Genomic DNA, 20,447 nt, shown 5'->3' with positions numbered 1-20,447 from the left:
GGGGGCGGGCCTCCGGGGGGCGGGCCTCCGGGGGGCGGGCCTCCGGGGGGCGGGCCTCCGGGGGGCGGGCCTCCGGGGGGCGGGCCTCCGGGGGGCGGGCCTGGGGTGGCGGGCCTCGGGGGGTAGGGACCGTGGCACGCAGACTAGCCCCCTGGTGGCTGGTGTCGGAGCACCTTGCGGTGGGGCTGCGAACTGCCCCACTCTCGCTTCAGGATGACCAAAGCGGACTAGCGCTTCTTTGTATGCACTCGAGAGACCGCCTTTAGGAAACAGCGTATCTGCGTGGGTCAGGAGGTGGCTTACGGCTAAGCCCCCATCGGAGCCCCTGCCCACGTGACTACCGAGTCGGAGGCCTTTTCTGTCTGGAAGCGTTCACCGCCAGTAAGCTGCGCTGAGCTTTATTTTATTACCATAGCAGCTGCCCCTCCAGTTCCTCGCAAATGATCCACACTGTACAGTCCACAGAGCAGCGTCGCGCCTGTCACCTCGTCTTCTAGCAGCGCTCCAGTTAGGTCAGGGATCATCACCCTGCGGGTGGACCAAATCCAGTGCGCCACCCGTTTCTGTAAATAAAGTTTTATTGGAAGACAGTCATGCCCATTTCTTTATAGTTTCCTGTGGCTGCTTTATCCCAGAAGGACGGAGTTGAGCAGCCAGGACAGAGACAGGCTGAAACAAAAAGCCTAAAATTGTGACTATCTGGCCCTTACAGAAAAAGTCTGTGGACACATGAAGTACATTATTCCCATTTTACAGATAAAGAAGGGAGGCATTTAGTTTGAGCAGCTCATATGCACCTAGCATGCGCCTGAATGGCACAGGACTCCTGTCCTTGAACATTTTCTGCTCCATCTCCTGCCTCCATACAAATTCAGCCTAGTGGGTCTTGCTAATTCTCCCAAATGGGCCTGGCCTCTGCATCTGACTCTCTCTTCCATCCAAGCCCTGGAGTAAGAGGGGAAAAGAACTGATCTCCTGGGTGGAAAGGTGAGACTGTGAGGGAAGATGAGATGTAAGGAGATCCAGAAACTTGTGGGCATTGGGGCTTCTGACGTTTAGCAGGCTGTGGACCCTTGGGTCTCCAGACAAGCCACTAGCTCAGCCCTTTCTACAGGGCTCTTGACCACAAAAGAACTAGCTGTAATGTCAGTCAGGACCATACCTGATTCAAGGTGGAGAGACCATGGGGCTGGTGTTTCCTGTCTCAGGCTTGGCTCAGCAGATCCTTCTGGAGTCATAGGTTGGTTTGGCAGAGATAACTGTGCTGATGCTAGAGAAGAACCGAGATCTGGTGTGGCTGCCGCCAGACTTGGGCTGGTGCCTCAGCTCAGAAGCAGTGCTCAGGGAGACTGCAGCTTAGGGAAAGAGAAATTTCTTAGGAGGCAGGGGGCTCTTGCTCTTTTGTAAAGGATGTCACCCCTCCGGATCTCAGTTTCCTCATCTCTAAAGTGAGGATAATATCGGTCTTAAGGTATCCTGTTACATCCTAATTGTGAAAGTTTTCTGGATATCCTTATCTATATAACTAAAGACAGTGAGGGCAGGCACTTCAAATCACATGTCCCTGGATGGCATTTGGGGGTCTCCCTTTAATCTTGGCCCTGGAAGTCTGTCATAAAGGGGCCTGTGACCAGATGTAAATCTAGCAATGGTGAACAGCACGGATGCTGGAGCTGCACTGCTTAGGTTAGATCTTAGCTCCATCCCCTACTAGCTGTGTGACTTTAGGCGAGTGAACCTCTCGGGGCCCAGTGTTCTCGTTAATAAATTGAGATGAGAGTGGGGTGCCTGGGTGGCTCAGGCAGTTAAGCCACTGCCTTCAGCTCAGGTCGTGATCCCAGAGTCCAGGGGCTGAGTCCCGCATCGGGGCTCCCTGCTCAGTGCGGATGTGTGTGTGTGTTCTTCTCCCTTTGCCTGCTGCTCCTCCTGCTTGTGCTCTCCCTCTGCCTGCTGCTTCTCCTGCTTGTGCTCTCTCTCTGTCTGACAAATAAATAAATAAAATCTTTTTTAAAAAATGGCTTATTATGGGGACTCAATGTGTTCATGCATATATAATGCCCAGCACAGTTTAGACCATAGAGCTATTAGCTTGTATTACTGAGATCTGTTTGGGTTCTGAGACTCCACATCTGGCTGCTCGTTCGTGTCTGTAAATAGTGCTATAACCTGCTTTCATATGTGACCTCAGCTAGATTTGGAATGTGGGGTAGTCCGCAGGGCAAATGATGCACTTTCTCTAAACAAAACATGGGCATAAAAACAATGGAAAGGAGAATGTTATAAAATAAGAGATGTGAAAGACTTAGCAGTTAAATGCAACACGTGGCTTTTGTTGGAATCCTGAACTGATAGTTGACAGTAAAAAAAGAGAGCTTTGAGACCACAGGGAGATCTGAATATGGATTGAGTGTCAGGTGATGTTAGTGAAGTGCTTGTTTTGTTAGGTGGGATGAAACACGAATTTTACGTAAGCCAAAAAGTCCTTATCGGTTAGAGATGCATAACGAAATGTTGATAGGTGCAATGACATGAGGTCCGCTCTTTAGTTCAAAATATTACAGCCCAAACGAAACCACAAGCACCACCGCAAAAACCAGGGTCTGATAGGAAACAACATCAACAAAATGATGGTAGTTGTTGTAGCTTCCTGATGAGTTTAGGGGAGAGCTCATTATACTGTGTTCTACTTTATGTATGTTTGGAAATTTCCATAATAATTTTTTTTTAATGTGTATAAGGAAGTGGTGATTAGAAGGTAGGAGGCTGGAAATGGATGCGTCAGAGGTGGTATCTGTTGGGTCGGCGGGCTCCGGGAGTGCAGGAAGAACGATAGAAATGACCCGTGGCAGTGCAGGAAGAGCATCGGAAATTACCGCTGCCTTGCGATCTGGCCACGGTGGGGTCCCCCCATATTCCAGCCCACCCCCGCCCCCCCCCCCCCCCCCCGTAACCCTTGACTCTCCCGCCAAAAGGATGTATGCCCAGGTCAGTCACCATAGGTAACCCGATACCTATGCAGGAGACAGATAAAAGACCCCCGTCAACTCCCTCCCAGCGCTACTTCCCCTACTCTGCTTTCCAGAGTTGCGGAACCTCCCCTGAGGGTGCCCACCTCCTCCTGGCGCAACTTTCTTGGCTCCCCTTCCCCTGAGCCCTGAAACTTCGCTAGAGAGTGCCTTTAATAAATCTTACTTTGTGCCTACCTCGCCTGGTGTCGTGTTTATCTCGCCTATAAAACCTTACAGTATCCATATTGGTGATGGCAAGGTCAAGTGTATGAGTGTGGGAGTCAATGACTGTGATGGGGTGGCAGAGATTCCTGAGAACTGAGGCAGTGTTCGAGTCATGTTTTTAAACTTTTCCATATTTTAAGAAGTTTTACAATTTGGGAGCCTTGAAAGACTGCCTCTCCTGGGATTAGCTATTTTCTAGAGATAACAAATGACACCCCCCCACACTTCCACCACAAGCATGCCTTTCATATGGCAAACCAACTAATCCAGAGCCCTTACCCCCGACCACCTCCTTCAGCTCTCACATGCCAACCCAATATTTTCCCTGTTCTAAATAATCCCAGAGTAAGGTACTGGACAAGTAGAGGCCACCCTGTAAGACCAGAGCCTGCCAAAATTATTCAAACTATCCAATCCTAAACTTCTTCCAAACTCTCCCCCTGCCTCACCATTCCTCCCCATGGAAACCTCAACAGAGAAAGCTCTGGGCCCTGCTTTCTACTTGTTCCTCCTTCTTCCTGACTGAGCCTGGTACCTCCCCCATTGCCCCACAGGGCATGGCATGTTCCCTCCTCTCGGTCAATGTAAATAGTAAGTACTTCTTTCAGTGGCTAATTTTGACTAAGTATCTCATGTAAGTGGAAACTTGCAGTATCTCATGTAAGTGGAAACTTGCAGTATTTGTCTCTTTGTGAAGGGGGAATTTAACTGGGCATAATGTCCTCAAGTTTTGTCCATGTTAAAGCATGTGACAGGATCTCCTTTCTCTTGAAGGCTGAAAAATATTCCATTATATGTATGCACCATATTTTGTTTAATACATTCATCGGTTAATAGACATTGATTGTTTCCACCTTTTGACTGTTGTGCATAACGCTGTTATGAGTATTGGTGTACAAATTCTCTCTTCAAGACCCCACTTTCAAATCTTTTTACCTAAATTAACATATAATGTATTATTTGTTTCAGGGGTACAGGTCTTCAAATCTTTTATATGAACCCAGAAATGAATTGCTAGATGAAATGGCATTTTTTTTTTTTTTTTTTTTTGAGGAACCGCCATGTTGTTTCCCACAAAAGCTATACCATCTACATTCCCATCAACAGTGAGCGAAGGCTCCAATTTTTCTACATCCTCACCAACACTTGCTGTTTTCTGGACATTTTGATAGCAGGCATCCTAATGAATGTGAGACAGTATCTCATAGTTTTTATTTGTACTTTCCTAACCATTAGTGATATTGAGCCTCTTTTCATGTGTTTATTGGTCATTCATGTATCTTCTTTGAAGAAATGTCTATTCAAGTGCTTTGTCCACGTTTTGATTTGGTTGTTTTGTTATTGATATTAAACTGATAAGAACAGCGACTACAACTTGATCTTAGCCAAAAGGCCAAGAAGCGATGTGTTTTGTTACTGAGTTTTAGGAGTTCTCAATAGACTCTGGATATTGATCCCTTACCAGATATGTGATTTGTAAACATTTTCTCTCATTCTGTTGGTTACCTTTTTACTCTGTGGACATTGTCATTTCATGTTTTTTGAGAAGTTTTAAAATTTTCACCAAGTCCGATTTGTCTATTTTCTCTTGTTGCCTATGCCTTTGGTGTCATATCCAAAAACCATGGCCAAATCCAGCATCATGAAACATCATGAAGCCCTATCACCCTATGGCAACTATGCTTTCTTCTAGAGTTTTACATTTTTAGGTCTTACAATTATGTCTCTGATCCATTTTGAGTTAATTTTTTGTATACCGTGTTAGATAAGGGTCTAATTTTATTCTTTTGCATGTGGATATCTAGTTTGCCCAGCACCATTTGTTGAAAAGAATGTCTTGTCCTCATCGAATGGTCTTGGCACCCATGCCAAAAATCTTTTGACTGTATATGTATGAGTTTACTTCTGGACTCTGTATTCTGTTCTATTCGTCTGCCATTATGCTAGTACCATACTGACTTGATAACTGTAGCTTTGTAGTAAGTTTTGAAATCAGGATGTGTGATTCCTTCACTTTGTTCTTCTTTTGCAAGATTGTTTTTGCTATTTAGGGTCTCTTGAGGTTCCCTATGAATTTTAGGATGGGTTTTTTCTATTTCTGTAAAAAAAAAATGACATTGGGATTTTGATAGGGATTGTATTTAATCTGTAGATTGCTATAGATAGCACCGACATCTTAACAAGATGAAATCTTTCAATTCATGTACATGGAATGTGTTCCCATTTATTTATATCTAATTAAATTTCTTTCAGCATTTTATAGTTTTCATTATGTCTTTCACCTTTTTAGTTAATTCCTAAGTACTTTGTTCTTTTTGTTGCTATTGTAAATGGAAGTATTTTTATAATGTCCTTTTCAGATTGTTTATTGTTAGTGCATAGCAACTGAAATTTATGTTTTGACTTTGTATCCTGCTACTGTGCTAAATTCGTTTACTAACTCTGACAGGTTTTTTTTGGTGTGGAATCTTTAGGGTTTTTAACATATAAGATCATATCAACTATGAGCAGAGATAATTTTACTTCTTCCTTCCCAATTGGATGCTTTTTCTTTCCTTGCCTAACTGAATTGCTCTGGATAGAACTTCTAGTACTATGTTAAAGATAGTGAAAGCAGGCATTCATGTCTTTTTCTGGATCTTAGAGGAAAAGCTTTCAGTCTCTCATTGAGTATGATGTTTGCTGTGGGTTTTTCATATGGCTTTTTATTACATAGAGGCAGTTTACTTCTGTTCCTGGTTTGTCGAGTGTAGGAGTACTGGCAACGCTGACTCCATCTTTGGCCTTCCATCTTGGTATAGATGATGTCACTTGAGATAATGAGTAGCGAGCCCGTTGGGCACACAGGTGGCAGCACTTCAGATAACTACCCTGGGACCTCACCACCATGCCCCTCGCTTTATAAGAGCTGTGGGTTGCAGTCAGGGCCTGGCAGGGAGTGGGTGGAGGATAAAAGCTTGGTACCACCTGGAGTGGTCGTGGCAGCCAGGTCTCTGGAGGCCCGTCCATCGTTACCGGCAGGTAAGTGGTATGGAGTGGCTTGCTTTGTGTTTTGTTGTTAAAAGTGCCTTCTCAGTCTAGAGGATACATTACTGACTCTCTTCCGCCTTCTAATAATTGAGTGTTTTTTTCATGTAAGTGTGTTAAATCTTGTCAAATTTTGCTTTGGTTGAGATGATCATTGCCTTTTTTGCTTTATTTTGTGAACATGGTGTATTATGTTGATTTATTTTTATATGTTGAGCTGTCCTTGCATTGCAGGAATAAATCCCATTCAGTCATGGTGTATAATCCTTTTAAATGTGGTGCTGAATTCGATTTACTAGTACTTTGTTGAGGGCTTTTGCATCAGTGTTCTTAAGGGATATTTGCTGAATCTTTGTCTGGCTTTGGTACTGGGGTAATGCTGACCCTCACAATGAGTTAGGAAGTGTTCTTCCTTTTCAATTTTTTGGCAGAAGTTTGAGAAAGATTGGTATTATCTCTTCTTTAAATATTTGGTAGGATGCACCATTGAAAACATCAACTCTGGAACTTTTCTTTGTGGGGAGATTCAATGTCCTTACTTGGTAGTGGTCTACTCAACTTCTCCATTTCTTCATGAAAAAAACTTCTGTGGGGCCTTTTGGGCATGATAGGAATACTTAAAAGTAGCTTGTGTCTTAATTATTATTGGTTAAAATAGCAAGCTTAAATATCCCATGTCTTCTAAGCCTAGAACCTCAATTTACAAATACTATCTTATTAATAAACCCAGCACTTTTTAATATATAAAATAAGAATTTTTTCTACTTGTTCTTTGATTAAGTTTCAATTAACTACAGGCTTTACATATTAAATCTTCCTTAATTATACCACACCAGTCCTGTACTTAATTGATCAAATTCCCTGAGACATTTCAAAGCACATTTTCAAATTTAATTTAGCTAATTCTTTTAAATGTACTACCCCCAAAATGTAGCCTTTCAAATCTAATAAGCAAAATCTTTCTACACCCTTAAGCAACTCTTGTAAATCTAATAAAACAGTCACATAAATGTAACAGACACTCTGACGTGTTTTAAACCTCTTAAACTGAAGTATGTAGGAAACTGTGAGATGAAACTTGTTATTACAGATGACCTGACCAGGACGAGAGTATCATTTGAGGGAGAATCTTTTATTCACCCTGACATGACAAATGTGGTCTCCCAACCCAGGGACACAGAACCATCCTGTCGAGTCATTCCACACTGCTGTGTTCTGGGTTGATCTTTGAGCGGTATATTCTTGTCAAGGTTGGGCTCAGAGTGATTTCCCAGACGACTGATCATGAGTTTGTTTTTATTAGGTTGAGCCTCTGTGTGGATAATCAGAGTTTCCAAATCTATGTGTGTGTGTGTGTGTGTTCTTTTTTTAAAGATTTATTTATTTAGAGGTGCCTGGGTGGCTTAGTAAATGAAGCTCACGTCATGATCCCAGGGTCCTGGGATAGAGCTCTACATCTGGCTCTCTGCTCAGCCGGATGTCTGTTTCTTCCTCTCCCTCTGCCCTTCCCCTGACTTGTGCTCTTTCTCTCTCTCAAATAAATAAATAAATAATAAAGTCTTAAAAAGGATTCTATTTATTTATTTGAGAGAGAAAGGAGGGGTAAGGGAGAGGGAAAGAGAATCTCAAGCAGACTCCATGCTGAGCTGGGAGCCCAGCATGGGACCAGATTCCACAACCCTGAGATCATGACCCAAACTGAAACCAAGAGTCAGATGCTCAACCAACAGAGCCGCGGAGGCGCCCCTGCGGTTTTAAAAATTTTTTAGTAGTAAATCTTCCATAATTTTTCATTGTTTGAGTAGAATGGATGAAGTTCTGAATCCCCTGCCAGGATTCCCATTATATCTTTTAGCTGTTTGACTTGCAATGATGAAATTTTGACATTGACCAAAGCTTGAATATAGTATACACCCAGTTTGGCTTTGTTAACATACTGTAAACATCATTAAGAAGTTGTTTTGGTTAAAACAACCTTTTCTTTTCTTTTTTAGTTGCCTCATATGGTTGTGCAGAGAACTACTGCTTTCTTTCTAATGTCATAATTGTCACAGTTTGCTCAGTGGGAGTGCTTTTAACCAGCTCCTTTATCCCTTAATTGCCCTGGATAATTTTGGAGGCAAACTTTCTGGCAACAAAGTGATGCTCCAGGGGCACCTGGGTGGCTCAGTGGGTTAAAGCCTCTGCCTTCAGCTTGCGTCATGATCCCAGGGTCCTGGGATTGAGCCCTGGGTCAGGCCCTTTGCTCAGCAGGGGCATGGATGGTAGAAGGGGAATTGAGGAAGGCAGGGAGGCAGGTAAGGACTCAGCTTCCCTCCCTTGCCAAATAAATATTGAGATGCTAATAATAGCTAATATTTACTGTGCACTCTATCGTCAGAATCATCTCATTTAACTCCACAACCACTCCGTAAAGTTAATATTGCCATTTTCCCCACTTAATAAAAGGCAAGGAGATTGCACAAACTTGCTATATTTGCTGCAGAGATACACCTGTATTTATCTGGGTGGGGCTAGAGGAGGTTCTACATCCTTCCGATTCTGATGTTCTAGATTCAAAATTCATCTATTATCTTCAACTCCTATTTTTTTCCATAGTGAATACACTGTATAAACACATGTCCATGAGAATGTAAATGGATATTAGACCCATAGTTTTCATATTTCTTTCGTATTCTGGGATTCAACAAACATTTATTGAGAGTCTATGTTGTGCCAAACATCTTGATTTGTGCTGGGGACACATAAATGTGGCCACTGCCCTTGTGGGGTAAATGTATTGTCTGGTTTCTTTAGATCCAAACTGATTTTAGAGCTAGAAAATTTGCTAGTTTGTGCTTTTTCCATATTACATATTTTAAAGAATAATTGAGTGAAACATAAGTATCATTTTAAAAAAATTTTATTGATTTATTTGAGTGAGAGAGCGAGAGAACACAAACAGGGAAGAGAGGGAGAGGGAGAGTGAAAAGCAGACTCCCCCACTGAATGTGGAGTCCGATGTGGGACTTGATCCCAGGATCCTGGGATCATAACTTGAGCTGAAAGCAGACACTTAACCATCTGAGCTACCCAGGTGCCCCTAAATATCATTATTTGACACTTAGAAACCCAAAACCTGAATATTTAAATAAAAAAGTAAAGATATATAAAACTATAAAATTTCAATTTCCATTGATTTTTTTCGTGTGCTAGAGAGAAACTTGGGTTCAGAATTAGGCAGCCTGGGTTCTGCCCAAACCTGGTTCTTTTGTTAATTGGGCAAGTCCATGAACCTCTTTGGGCCTCAGTTTCCCCATATATGTTACAAGGATAACAGCTAGTCTGTGTGTCTCAGAACATTGTGAGGATCATTAAGAAAATACTTGACAAGCTGAAAGTCCTAAAAGAGGAAGCAATTGTAATTACTTGTAAAATGAACTATTGAATTATCCTGAGGTTTTGTGGTTTAAAATTTCTCCGGCTTGAGAGAGAGAGCTGAGATAATCTGAGTGAACACAAGAGAGAAAGAGCTGGCAGGTCTTGAGAGACCACTGTTTAGCCCTGAGCTCCTCACTCATGCAGTCAACCTTTGACTGTGTCCACCATCCCCATAGGACCAGGCTGAGCCCACAAAGAAGCCCCCAAACTTCATGTGGTTCAGTGACTCCACTGAAGCAACTTTTTCTATGGAACTGATCATGGAAGACAATACAAAGAAGGCTTTCTTGCCTTTTCCCATCTAAAAGTGGTCTGAAAAAAGGAAGAAAAGCGCATACAATATTAAATTTTTGGAAACTGGTTTCCTGGAAGAAATCGTAGGCTACAGTGTCCTGGGAAGGCAGACAAGGCCTTTCTTAAGGCATCCACCAGGTGGCGCCAGATCCCCAACACAGTCCCCGAATCCTCTAGAGGGTCGTAAAATGACCCTTGGAAGGCACAGAAAGAAACGAAATAAATTGGCCCTTGTTTATAGGTGGGGGAACAGAGATAGGTGTAAATAGATGCACTGACAGGAGCCCAGGTTCAAAGCCATGTAACAAGCCCTGAGCAGCAGGAATGTTCACCTAAATACTACAGCGCTGGGGGCCCAGGAAGGAAGGGGGAAGGAGTAGGTGGAGCTAGCGGGGGGCTTACTGAGTGCGGGCTGGACGCGTGGGACCAAGCAAGGTTGACAAAATGGTGTTGAGTCTGGATGATGAGGGCAGCGATTCCCTGGAGCAGCAAGGTCGGGACCCTCCCTCCTCCGTAGTGGCAGACAATGAGGTAGGCAGAGGAAAGATTTAACCCCTACCTGAGAGGGGGCGATGTGCGGGAGAACCCGAGGCCAGGGAGCCAGGGGGAGTCTGAACTGGGGCTGGAAGGCTGGAAGGGGGTGGAACAGCCCCTCAGGAACAGCAAGGGCCCAGGTGCAGGGTGTGCTCCAGCGGGCTGTGTTTGGGGAACTGCTGAGAGGCCTGAGTGGGGAGGAGGAATGCAGGGCGGGAAAGTAAGGTTTTCAGCCCTACAGAGGTTTATGAGAATTACCGATTCGTAGGATAAACCAGAAACTAAAGAGCCTGGTTACCTACAGGGTGGGTATGAACAGGGTAGTAAGATGAGGAGGGACGGGCCCTTCCCCGAGCACCTCTTTCGTGTGGCTGTGAGAACCACGGGAATGTTGTGCGAACCCTGTGCACATCCTAAATATAAATGAATAATTAAACCCAACTAGGATGTTGGGGAACCAGAGATGGAATAGAAACAGGAACAAACGAACCTAACTGCATCCCAAATGCATGTCAGAACCACATGGACATGCGTGGAAGGGAAAAAAGAGCCGTAACTTTGGAAAATTGTATTTTTATTGAACTCTGTAATGCTAATGACAACAAGAAGGCAAATACTGTCATCTAGTCAAAACATGGGTTTCAGGCACCTGAGTGGCTCAGTTGGTTAGGCCACTGCCTTCTGCTCAGGTCTTGATCCTGGAGTCCTGGGATGGAGTCCCATAACAGGCTTCCCCTGCCCTGCAGGGAGCCTGCTTCTGCCTCGCCCTCTGCTTCTTCCCCTGCTTATGCTCTCTCTCTGTCAAATAAATAAATAAAATATTAAAAAACAAACAAACTAAAAAAAAAAAAACCAACAACATGGGTTTCTCACAGGAGATAGGTGAACAATTGGGCCATCCCTTCACGGATGTGCTAAAAGTGAACAAATAAACATACTGTAGATAATGAGAATGGGGTTATCACTGTAGGGGGAGGGTTACAAAGGAGTTAAAGGAAGGCCGAAACAAACTGGTGATTAGAATCAGAAGTCTCAGAATCAATTCATGTTCTTTTTTTTTTATATAGTATTTTTTTTTTTAAAGAATTTATTATTTTATCTATTTATTTGTCAGAGTGAGAGAGAAAGCTATCATAAGTAGGCAGAGAGACAGGCGGTGGGGGGGAAGCAGGCTCCCCACTGAGCAGAGAGTCCATGCAGGGCTCAATCCCAGGACCCTGAGATCATGACCTGAGCTGAAGGCAGAGGCTTTAACTCACTGAGCCACCCAGGTGCCCTTCAATTCATGTTCTTGATAGATGTGGAGAGTGAGCTACAGAGCTATGTATGTGTGGGTTGGTAAAAATACGGAGGTGTCCCAGCTCTGTCCACCGAGAGAGCCTGGAAACAGAGACCCAGGAACAATGAACACCCAGGGATTGTCTCTGAGCATCCTTCATAAGAACATCAATAAAAGGAGTTAGGGCTAGAAATAATTGACTCCAGGGCTGAGGCTGAGAAAATATAAGATGAACCTGGAATTTTTTTTTTAAGATTTATTAATTTATTTTGAGAGAAAAAGAGTGTGCAGTGGTGGGGGAGGGCAGGGGTAGAGGAAGAGGGAGAAAGAATCTTAAGCAGACTCCACACTGAGCACGGAGCCCGATGCCGGTCTGGATCCCAGGACCCTGGCATCAGGACCTGAGCTGAAGGCAGAACCTATTTTTAAAAAAAATATATTTTATTTATTTATTTGACAGAGAGATAAAGTGAGAGAAGGAACACAGCAGGGGGAATTGGAGAGGAAGAAGCAAGCTTCCTGCTGAGCAAGATGTGCAATATGGGGTTTGATTCTAGAGCCCTGGGATTGTGACCTGGGCGGAAGTTAGATGCTTAATGGCTGAGCCACCCAGGCACCCCTACATTAGTCTTTCTTTGTAGCACTTCTCATACCCTGATTTTATACCACAAACGTAAAATCTGTTTTTTGTTGATGGTGTGTCCCCTTTGTCACAGGGCAGGCTTGGGGTAGTATCACTTGCTGGACCTGGATCCAGGCCCAGCTCTTGGATGGCCCTCAGCAACTCTCTTGTATTTTGTGTGTCTTGTGTGTATTTTGTGTGTACATCCTTGTGTGTGTATGTGTGCTTGTGTGCCATACCCCAGGCCACTCTTCCCTCCTCCACCTGGAGAGCCACTATTTTCCAGCTGTGATGGCCGAGCCTCTGTCCCCACAGCAGACAGGCATCCTGCTGAAAGCAGACTGCGGGACACCGAGCTGGGGCAGTCAAAGGCCTGGGCTCCTTAGCAGGTCATCAGGACCAGCCCCTTGGGCTAAGTAGGACTCCCCAGGGTGCTTGGCCTTATCCTGGAAGAAAAAAGGACCCCCCTGGAAGGCGAGTGTGATCTTCCTGTTTTGGTGGGATGGGAGATACGAATTGTGATCTCTGAACAGTAAAAGTAATGTGACCTCCTTGTGTTCCTTAAGCAGACGAGACAGGACAATTTGGTAGCTTAAGACAGGAGGAGAAGGTGGCAGTTCTGTTGTGGGTCTGTTGTGGTTGATTCAAGAATGAAGACTCTGGTGTCCTCAGGCAGAGGCAGGCAGTGTCCCTGTCTCCCATTGCCCCTCCTGCCCAGCACGGCTGATGTCGCCGGAGTTCTGGGCGCCTGAAGACTCCCTCCCTGATTCTGCCCAGCCTCGAAGTCACACAGGCCTTGTGGGTTTTCACCAGCTTGACAGGTCCCCTGGCTCCTGGGACCCTTGGGATTCCCTTCCCTGGGAGGATGTGTGGACTTGAAGAGCTGGCCCGCAACAGGGGGCCTGGCATGCGGCAGACTCCAGGGAAAAAGGAACTGTTGTCCTCGTTTGGAAAGCCTGCCTCACACCTCACACACGACTCCCACATCACCTACTGCCTCTCCTCCTCAGGCAGCCAGCCCGGCATGCACTTGCACAGCATCTCTCCCAAGACTGCTAGGTGCGGAACGCTGTTGGCAGATTTGGCAAATACAAATGTAGGACAAGCTTGTGCCCTTGCATAGATGCCTGGGAAGTGAGTGTCCTCACCAAGGCTGGGACGCTCAGGGGCAAGGGGCGGCTTCCATGCAGAGGTGAGAGAGCAGACCCGCTCCGCACCCACCTTTCTCTGCCCTCTCCCCGCCCGCCTAGCCCCCCTCCCAGCACCACACCACGTGCAGAAGGCTTTGGGGCTCTCCACATGGTAGGTGGCCTGGGGCTTGCTCCAGAAGTCTTTGTGCCAGCATTGAATTTTTGCACCAAGGAGCTTTCCAACACTGCCATCCCACTGGTGACGTCTTATCTTTCAAAAGAAAAATGATTACTTACAAATATATACATCATCCACCTTTCAATTTTATTCTCTAAAGAGTTTAACTCCTCAAATGACCGGAACGTCAATGGACACAGTGACCAGCAGGAAGCCAATGAGAGGAACTGACCTCCTGGGGGTTTTATCCTAGAATCAGGTACGAGTTGAGAGCTTTGCCCCGTAGAATCTTCATCTCCTCCAGCATCTTTTCTCCTGGCTTCTCCGTAGGTTGTGCTTGCTCTTTGATCTCTCTGTACATCAAACACCCGACAGGGACACATGAGGGCACTTGGTAGCAGCTCAGGTTGCCCACCCACACCCAGAAGCTGGCTCAGGGTCACGGGAATAGTGAAGCCTGGAGGACTTTTTTTTTAAAGATTTTATTTATTTATCTGTGAGAGAGAAAGGGCACGTGACCACAAGCAGGGGGAGGGGCAGAAGGAGAGGGAGAAGCAGGCTTCCTGGTGAGCAGGGAGCCCAATGTAGGACTCGATCCCAGAACTCTGGGATCATGACCTGAGCCGAAGGCAGATGTTTAACCAATTGAGCCACCCAGGCACCCCTGGGGACTTGTTTTATGTTTTTATAGAGAATTGATATCACATATATCTATTTCAAACTATGTTTGATGATAATTTTGTTACTAGTGAAAACACTTGGCTGGTAAGTGATTCAAACCTGGCTTCTGATTTCAGCTCCATGAGCTTCTTAGTGTGGCCAAGTTCTGTAACTCGGGCTCTGCTTCCAGATGGACAGACAGTGGTAGTTCCCATCTGCCAGTGTTGTCAAGAAGGTGAAAGGAGAAATCACTCACATGATGTCTTCTAAAGGTTCAGTCAGCATTCGTTGCTGCTTCATGTTTATGAATAAGGTAGGCCTGTAACATGTCTGACTCTGACAGTGGCTCCAGAAGTGGGGGGAGTCAGGGGGCGGGTTCTGTACCTGGATCAGGTGGCTGCTGATGTGGAGCCCAGCCCTTTGCTGGGTGTGGCAAGGGGGTTTCTGGTAGAATATTCCAAATATCTGGGAAGGAACTGAGGAGCGCATTTGGTTGGAAGGACAGATGTCTTAAGACTGTGAAGTCAGCTCTATGATCTGCCTAGATAGAATACAGTATAAACTCAAGTGCTTCTGGAACGTTTTCTAAACAGGGTGAAATGTAAAGTTCTGGCAAATGCCTGGCAGTTTAGAAAAAGCAGAAATACCTGAAAATGAAGAATTAAAATGTTCCCTCGGGGTGCCTGGGTGGCTCAGTTGGGTAAGCGTCTGCCTTTGGCTGAGGTCATGATCTGGGAGTTCTGGGATGGAGCCCCACGCCAGGCTCCCTCATCAGTGGAGAGCCTGCTTCTCCGGCTGTCCCTCACCTGCTCATGTTTCTCTCTCTCTATCTCTCTCTCGCTCTCAGATAAATATACAATTAAAAAAAAAGAGAAACCAATTTTTTGAGGGATAGTGATGATGTGTTTGCTCTCCGGCCCCTGAGGGAGAGGCGAAGGGAAGCGCTCACGTTTGCCAAACACCCAGTTCACATCAAGCTACTGGCTGGCCGTCCTTGCACTGGTGTCTCATTTGCTCCTCACACTTGTGAGGCCTGTGAGGGAGACTTTATTTCCTGCATGGCGCACACGAGGACACCGCAACTCAGTTTACTGAGGTGTCAGAAACTTGGCTGGAGAGCTCGTACGGCATAAATGGTGGGGCTGAGCCTCGGCCACGGGTCTCCTCTGGCTCCAGAGCCCGGGTTCCTGATGCCGGAGGAGACTCGTTCAGTTATCAATAACAAACTCACCTCTGAAATTAGATGATAAGCAAATGGAAAAATTGGGTCCAGTCCTTAAATGTTTACCTGCCAACCACACTTGAGAGACCGTAATTGTGCATCAAATAAGATAGACACACCCCTCTCTCTTTTTTAAGCCTGAGGTATTTAGGTTCAGATGACGTGACAATTCCTGTCCTTCATGGAGGACCAATTCTATCAGAAGGCTGCCTCTTCCTAAGGAAGGCATAAAGCATCCACTTACTTCTCCTTTTTGGGGTCCTTGTGGTCCAACATAGGGAATTCTGCTTCGATCATTTCCGGAGTCAACAGAACTTCTATATTCTGTTCGCAGAGCTCACTGAAAAGGAGGAACATACTTAGCTGGAAAGGGTTTTCCTTCCCCAAATAAAGTAGAGAAATATTGTGATCATTTAAGAATTATGCAATTCTTTTGGCTTTCAGTGTTAGTTCTACCCACTTTTGTTGAGTCTATGTTAAGAGAAGCATAAGGCTGATAAACTGCTTTGACCTACAATGGTAGGAATCATAACCAGAGAGTAAAAAGCAATTTTTAAAGTGGGGTTGTAGAATTCATATTCTCTGCAAGTGCATGTGGTATATTTACCAATACGGACCATATCTTGGACTGTAAAGAAAGCCTGAATGATTTCAATCTTTTTGAAATCATTCACAGTATGTTCTCTGGCCACCATGAAATTTAAATAGAAAGTGATAGTGAAGAGATCACTATCTTCTTCACTAAAAAAACCCCAAAAAACCTATAACTGCTTTAATATAATTTTAATATATTTAAGTAATATATTTCCAAATAAACTATTGGTAAAAGAAGAAATTAAAGGGCTTGAGATGACTTTTGTCTTGTGGTCTGCTATCTGCTGGAATGGGGGTCTGCAAGCTTTTCAGTAAAGGGCTTTGTAGATCATATAGTCTCTTTTGTAACTACTCAGCTCTGCTTTTGTAGCATGAAAGGAACCCAAAGAAATAATACATGAATGGGTGTGGTTATGTTACAATAAAACTTTATTTACAAAAATAAGTGGCAGACCAGACTCAGGCATGGGCCATAGTTTGCTGACCCCTGGCCTGATGGTTAAAGCGTAGTTGCTGCATGTGTGGGTTCTAGCTGGAGGAAAGTAGAGAGAGAGAGACCGTGGAGGAGATACATTCACTCCTTCAGTGGTCATGGTCAGAAGTGGAATATCTCCCATCTCACATTCCCTGGGCTAGGGCCTTGCCAAATGGGTGAATTTATTGCAAGGGAGGCTGGGAAATGTCACTACTACTTTCAACAACCCTATTACTTTAGAAAAAGAGAATGGATTTTTTGATAATGGCTCAGTTAAGAGAAATGCTTCCAAGATCAACCAAGTCTTCAAAGTTTGGAATTAAAAGCAGGTGCACAGGGGCGCCTGGGTGGCTAGGTTGGTTGAACATCTGTCTTTGGCTCAGGTTGTGATCCCAGGGTCCTGGGATCAAGCCTGCCTCTCCCTCTCCCTCTGTAGCTCCCCCTGCTTGTGCTCTCGCTCTCTCTCTCTCTCTGTCAAACAAATAAAATTTAAAAAGGGGGGGGGGCAGGAACACCATTCAGCCATGATACCCTGAAGTGGCATAGCAAGGTTCCATTACGGAAAGTACCCTTGGAAGGCATAGACACTGTTCCAGTCCCCTGTGACTGAAGACTAATGATTGCTAAGCAGCCGCATGTTGGTGCTCTGCAAGAATCAATTTCCTGTGAGTAGTTTCCTGTCTCTAAGGTAGGGATAACAGCAAGACCTCATCATGGGGAGTAAATGAGACTGCGGGCAAAGCTCTGTGCTGAAGTGCTTGGTAAATGTTGTGATTGTCATCAGCATCAGCATTATCTCCTGCAACTCTGACAACTTGCAGGAAATAGGTTCTACTATTATCATTTCAAAGATGGGGGAACTCGGTCACAATGGTTCCCACATCAGTGCCAAGTGGAGGAGGGGTCAGCTAAGCTGCGGCCTGCTGGGCACCACAGCCCTGCCAGGATATACTCCTCTGAACCTCATACAGACGGGTACCATCCGTCCAGGCTCCAGCATCCTCACCAGTGTCCTCACCAATGTCCTTGCGCAGTGGTTCCAGTAGAAGGTGCTCCCACCTTCCCCGGTTTGGAGCTTCCAATGCTCAGGTATTGCCAAGTGTCACGGCACGTGGACAAGTCTTAGCCCCGGAGAGAAACCTCAGATATTCAGGATTTCACTAATTGATGATTTACATGGACAAATGCTGAAATCAGCACAGCAACAGGAGATTCGAGGCTGTTGGATGCTCACCAGTAAAATGAAACATGAGCACCTCGGTTTGGGGTCTATAGTTTTTTATGCCTCTCCAAATCCTACTCTCTTTCAAGGACTAACCCAAGTGCATGTGACCATGAAGCCTTCCCAGCCCACTGAGCACCACCTCTGCTCTCCCCTCCCTGGAACTCCCTCCCATCAGTGAATGTGAGGCTGCAGAGACCATCTACTCCACACCACTAACTCAGCCTGCCATCTCCTAGTTAGGGCTCTGGCTACATGTGTTAGCCCTAAGTCATCTGGGTTGCAGACCTGGGCACCGTGTGCTCTTTTGAAATCTCTCGAAGCACCTGGTGCATTTTGGTAGAACAGACTACACTAGAAAGCAAAGGTGAGAAAGTACCGTTCAGCCGTTTCCAGTCTGTCTTCTTCTGGTAGGGCATCGAGAACGGCAGGGACATTTTCCGGAAGCATGACTAGGTTGAAGGAATCACAGCTGTGGAAGAACCGCACAGGCAGGGGAGGATAAATGCTCACATTCGCAGTCTTGGGAGCTTTACACCATGTGCTAAAGTGCTTGTACTTTCCTACTGGGAAGGACATTCCCCTTCTGTCCCTCACTCCTGAAAACCCACTTGTGTTTGCCTATGGACAAAGGCAGCGTGTGTGATCGGTACTGTTCAAACCCTAGAGCATGTGGCCAAGTAAGCCATTTTCTGGGGTTTAGGAACAGAACTTTCAAGTTAGTAGTGTCTAATATTCTTTCTTGGAGGGCACAGGGCGTACTGGGACCGTTCACTTTTCTTAATAGTTTCCCCTCAACTTTACAGTCGTCCTTAGTTGTTCCATTCCATTTCAGACCTTCCTCCCCACCCCCAGATATATTATTTGGTATCCTAGATTTAGAGCTTTCTATAAAATCCTGAGAATAGAGCACATTAAGATAATTAAAATAGGTAGAATAAATATGATTAGTTTAGAAATTGGCAGCAAACTTCTGTTTCAAGATGGTAGAACAAGCATTTGCTTTTTTTGGTCTCAACTACTTAAAAACTTCTATGTTTTAAAACTTTATTTATTGGTTTTTAATTTTTTAGAGGGAGAGAGAATGAGCCAGGAGGGGCAGAGGGAGAGCAAGAGAGGGAATCTTAAGCAGGCTCCCTGCTCAGCACAGAGCTCCCATGACCCTGACATCATGACTTGAGTGGAAATCAAGAGTCAGATGCTTGTCCAGCTGAGCCACCCAGGTGCCCCCCCTTATGACATTTAAAGGAATAAAAAATTGAACACATGACAAAGAAGAAGAGGAGAAAAAACCTACATGGATAAGAGTTTTCAACAGTTTTCTGGACTAAATTTTGGAAGCTGGGGAGAGTGTTGTCTCATGAAGAAGAGTACATAGTGACAGACAGTAGAACACATAGGAAGGAAATGGAGCTTCCCCCAGATCCTAGAAAGATTGTGAGTGGAGGTTAAGGCAGGAGGCAGATGCAGAAAACAAGGGGTTTTGGCTTGTGCACATGTATCTTTGATGGGGCACCTGGGTGGCTGAGTCAGTTAGGCATTGGCCTTTGGCTCAGGTCATGATCCCAGGGTCCTGGGATCAAGTTCCACCTCCAGCTCCCTGCTCAGCAGAGAGTCCGCTTGTCCCTGTTCCTCTGCCCCCGCCCGCCCCCCCCACCCCCGGCCCCAGCTCGGGCTCTCTCTTGCTTACTCTCTCTCAAAAAAATAAAATCTTAAAAAAAAAAGAAAGCATGTTATTGTTCTATCTATTACTTAAAAAAAGATTATATCAATAAGAGAAGGGAGGGAAAACCCCCAAATTGAAAGTAAACTGAAGCAAATATTTCACATGAATTCCATAATCATGGTGGAAGGAAAGAAAGAACAAGGAAAAAAAAGCATTAATCCAGGAAACTTATAAATACTGAATTTGACTATATAGTCATAGATTTGGTGGGATGTACAATAAACTTGGGGGAACCTGCAAACAAACCTGACCTCTATTTATCATGCTTGTTCATTAACATGGCTATAGGTGAGACGATTGTGAAACTATTTTGGACTTCTATGAAATTGATTAATGGGTAAATGCATTAGGAGCCAGGGATCTCCCAGTGGAAGAAGGGACAAGCACAGAATGGCAGAAAGCAGGCAGTAGCTTTACGGATGCAGGCTACAATTGTAAGCACCGGTGTGAATTCATCATTTCTGAAATGTGTGTATGTGTGCTTATGTGTGTGTGTGTGTGTCTGGCTGGTCTGCTGAGGAAGCCAAGAAACAAGCCACCCAGTAGCAATGTGTCCACCTTGTATCCAGCTTTTGGTTTTCATACCGTTCTTCCCGAAAGGGAACCTGACAAAGCATGTGGGTCCTACCTGCCAAGCCCACTGCCGCTTTAGAGTGGGGTGGTCCGGGGCATTCCTGCCCAGCAGAGGTACTAAGATGTGGAAAGCCCAGACCTCTTCCCAGAGAGCAGACTAGTCTGGGAAGAGAGCCTGGCCACAGCCACGTCTTTTTCATGAGACCAAATTAATCCAAGTTTTAAAGTCTGAGCCCGCGTTCCTCTTACTTTCGTGTG

General features: G+C 45.1%; 1 protein-coding gene and 1 pseudogene across 5 annotated transcripts in view; both read right to left on the bottom strand.

Annotated features, from left to right (window-relative positions):
* Positions 1 to 4,536: 4,536 nt before the first annotated feature.
* LOC132014627 (U2 spliceosomal RNA) lies at positions 4,537 to 4,638 on the bottom strand (annotated as a pseudogene).
* A 6,502-nt stretch (positions 4,639 to 11,140) lies between these two features.
* CFAP221 (cilia and flagella associated protein 221) overlaps positions 11,141 to 20,447 on the bottom strand; it is an 87,237-nt gene continuing 77,930 nt past the window's right edge. For 4 of the 5 annotated variants that reach the window (XM_059394443.1, XM_059394446.1, XM_059394445.1 and 1 more), the window contains 3 exons: positions 18,270 to 18,362; positions 15,844 to 15,939; positions 13,858 to 14,070 (listed from right to left, as the gene is read on the bottom strand). In XM_059394443.1, coding sequence (XP_059250426.1) covers positions 13,962 to 14,070; positions 15,844 to 15,939; positions 18,270 to 18,362 — 298 coding nt within the window. In that variant the 3' untranslated portion in view covers positions 13,858 to 13,961. Of the gene's footprint in view, positions 11,307 to 13,857; positions 14,071 to 15,843; positions 15,940 to 18,269; positions 18,363 to 20,447 lie in introns of those variants that run through there. The other variant, XM_059394444.1, reaches the window with a different exon arrangement.

The sequence above is a fragment of the Mustela nigripes genome, chromosome 3 (genome assembly GCF_022355385.1).
Source record: "Mustela nigripes isolate SB6536 chromosome 3, MUSNIG.SB6536, whole genome shotgun sequence".
Lineage (NCBI taxonomy): Eukaryota > Metazoa > Chordata > Mammalia > Carnivora > Mustelidae > Mustela > Mustela nigripes.
The sequence above is the reverse complement of the archived record's forward strand: the minus strand, read 5'-3'. Positions and strand labels throughout refer to the sequence as shown.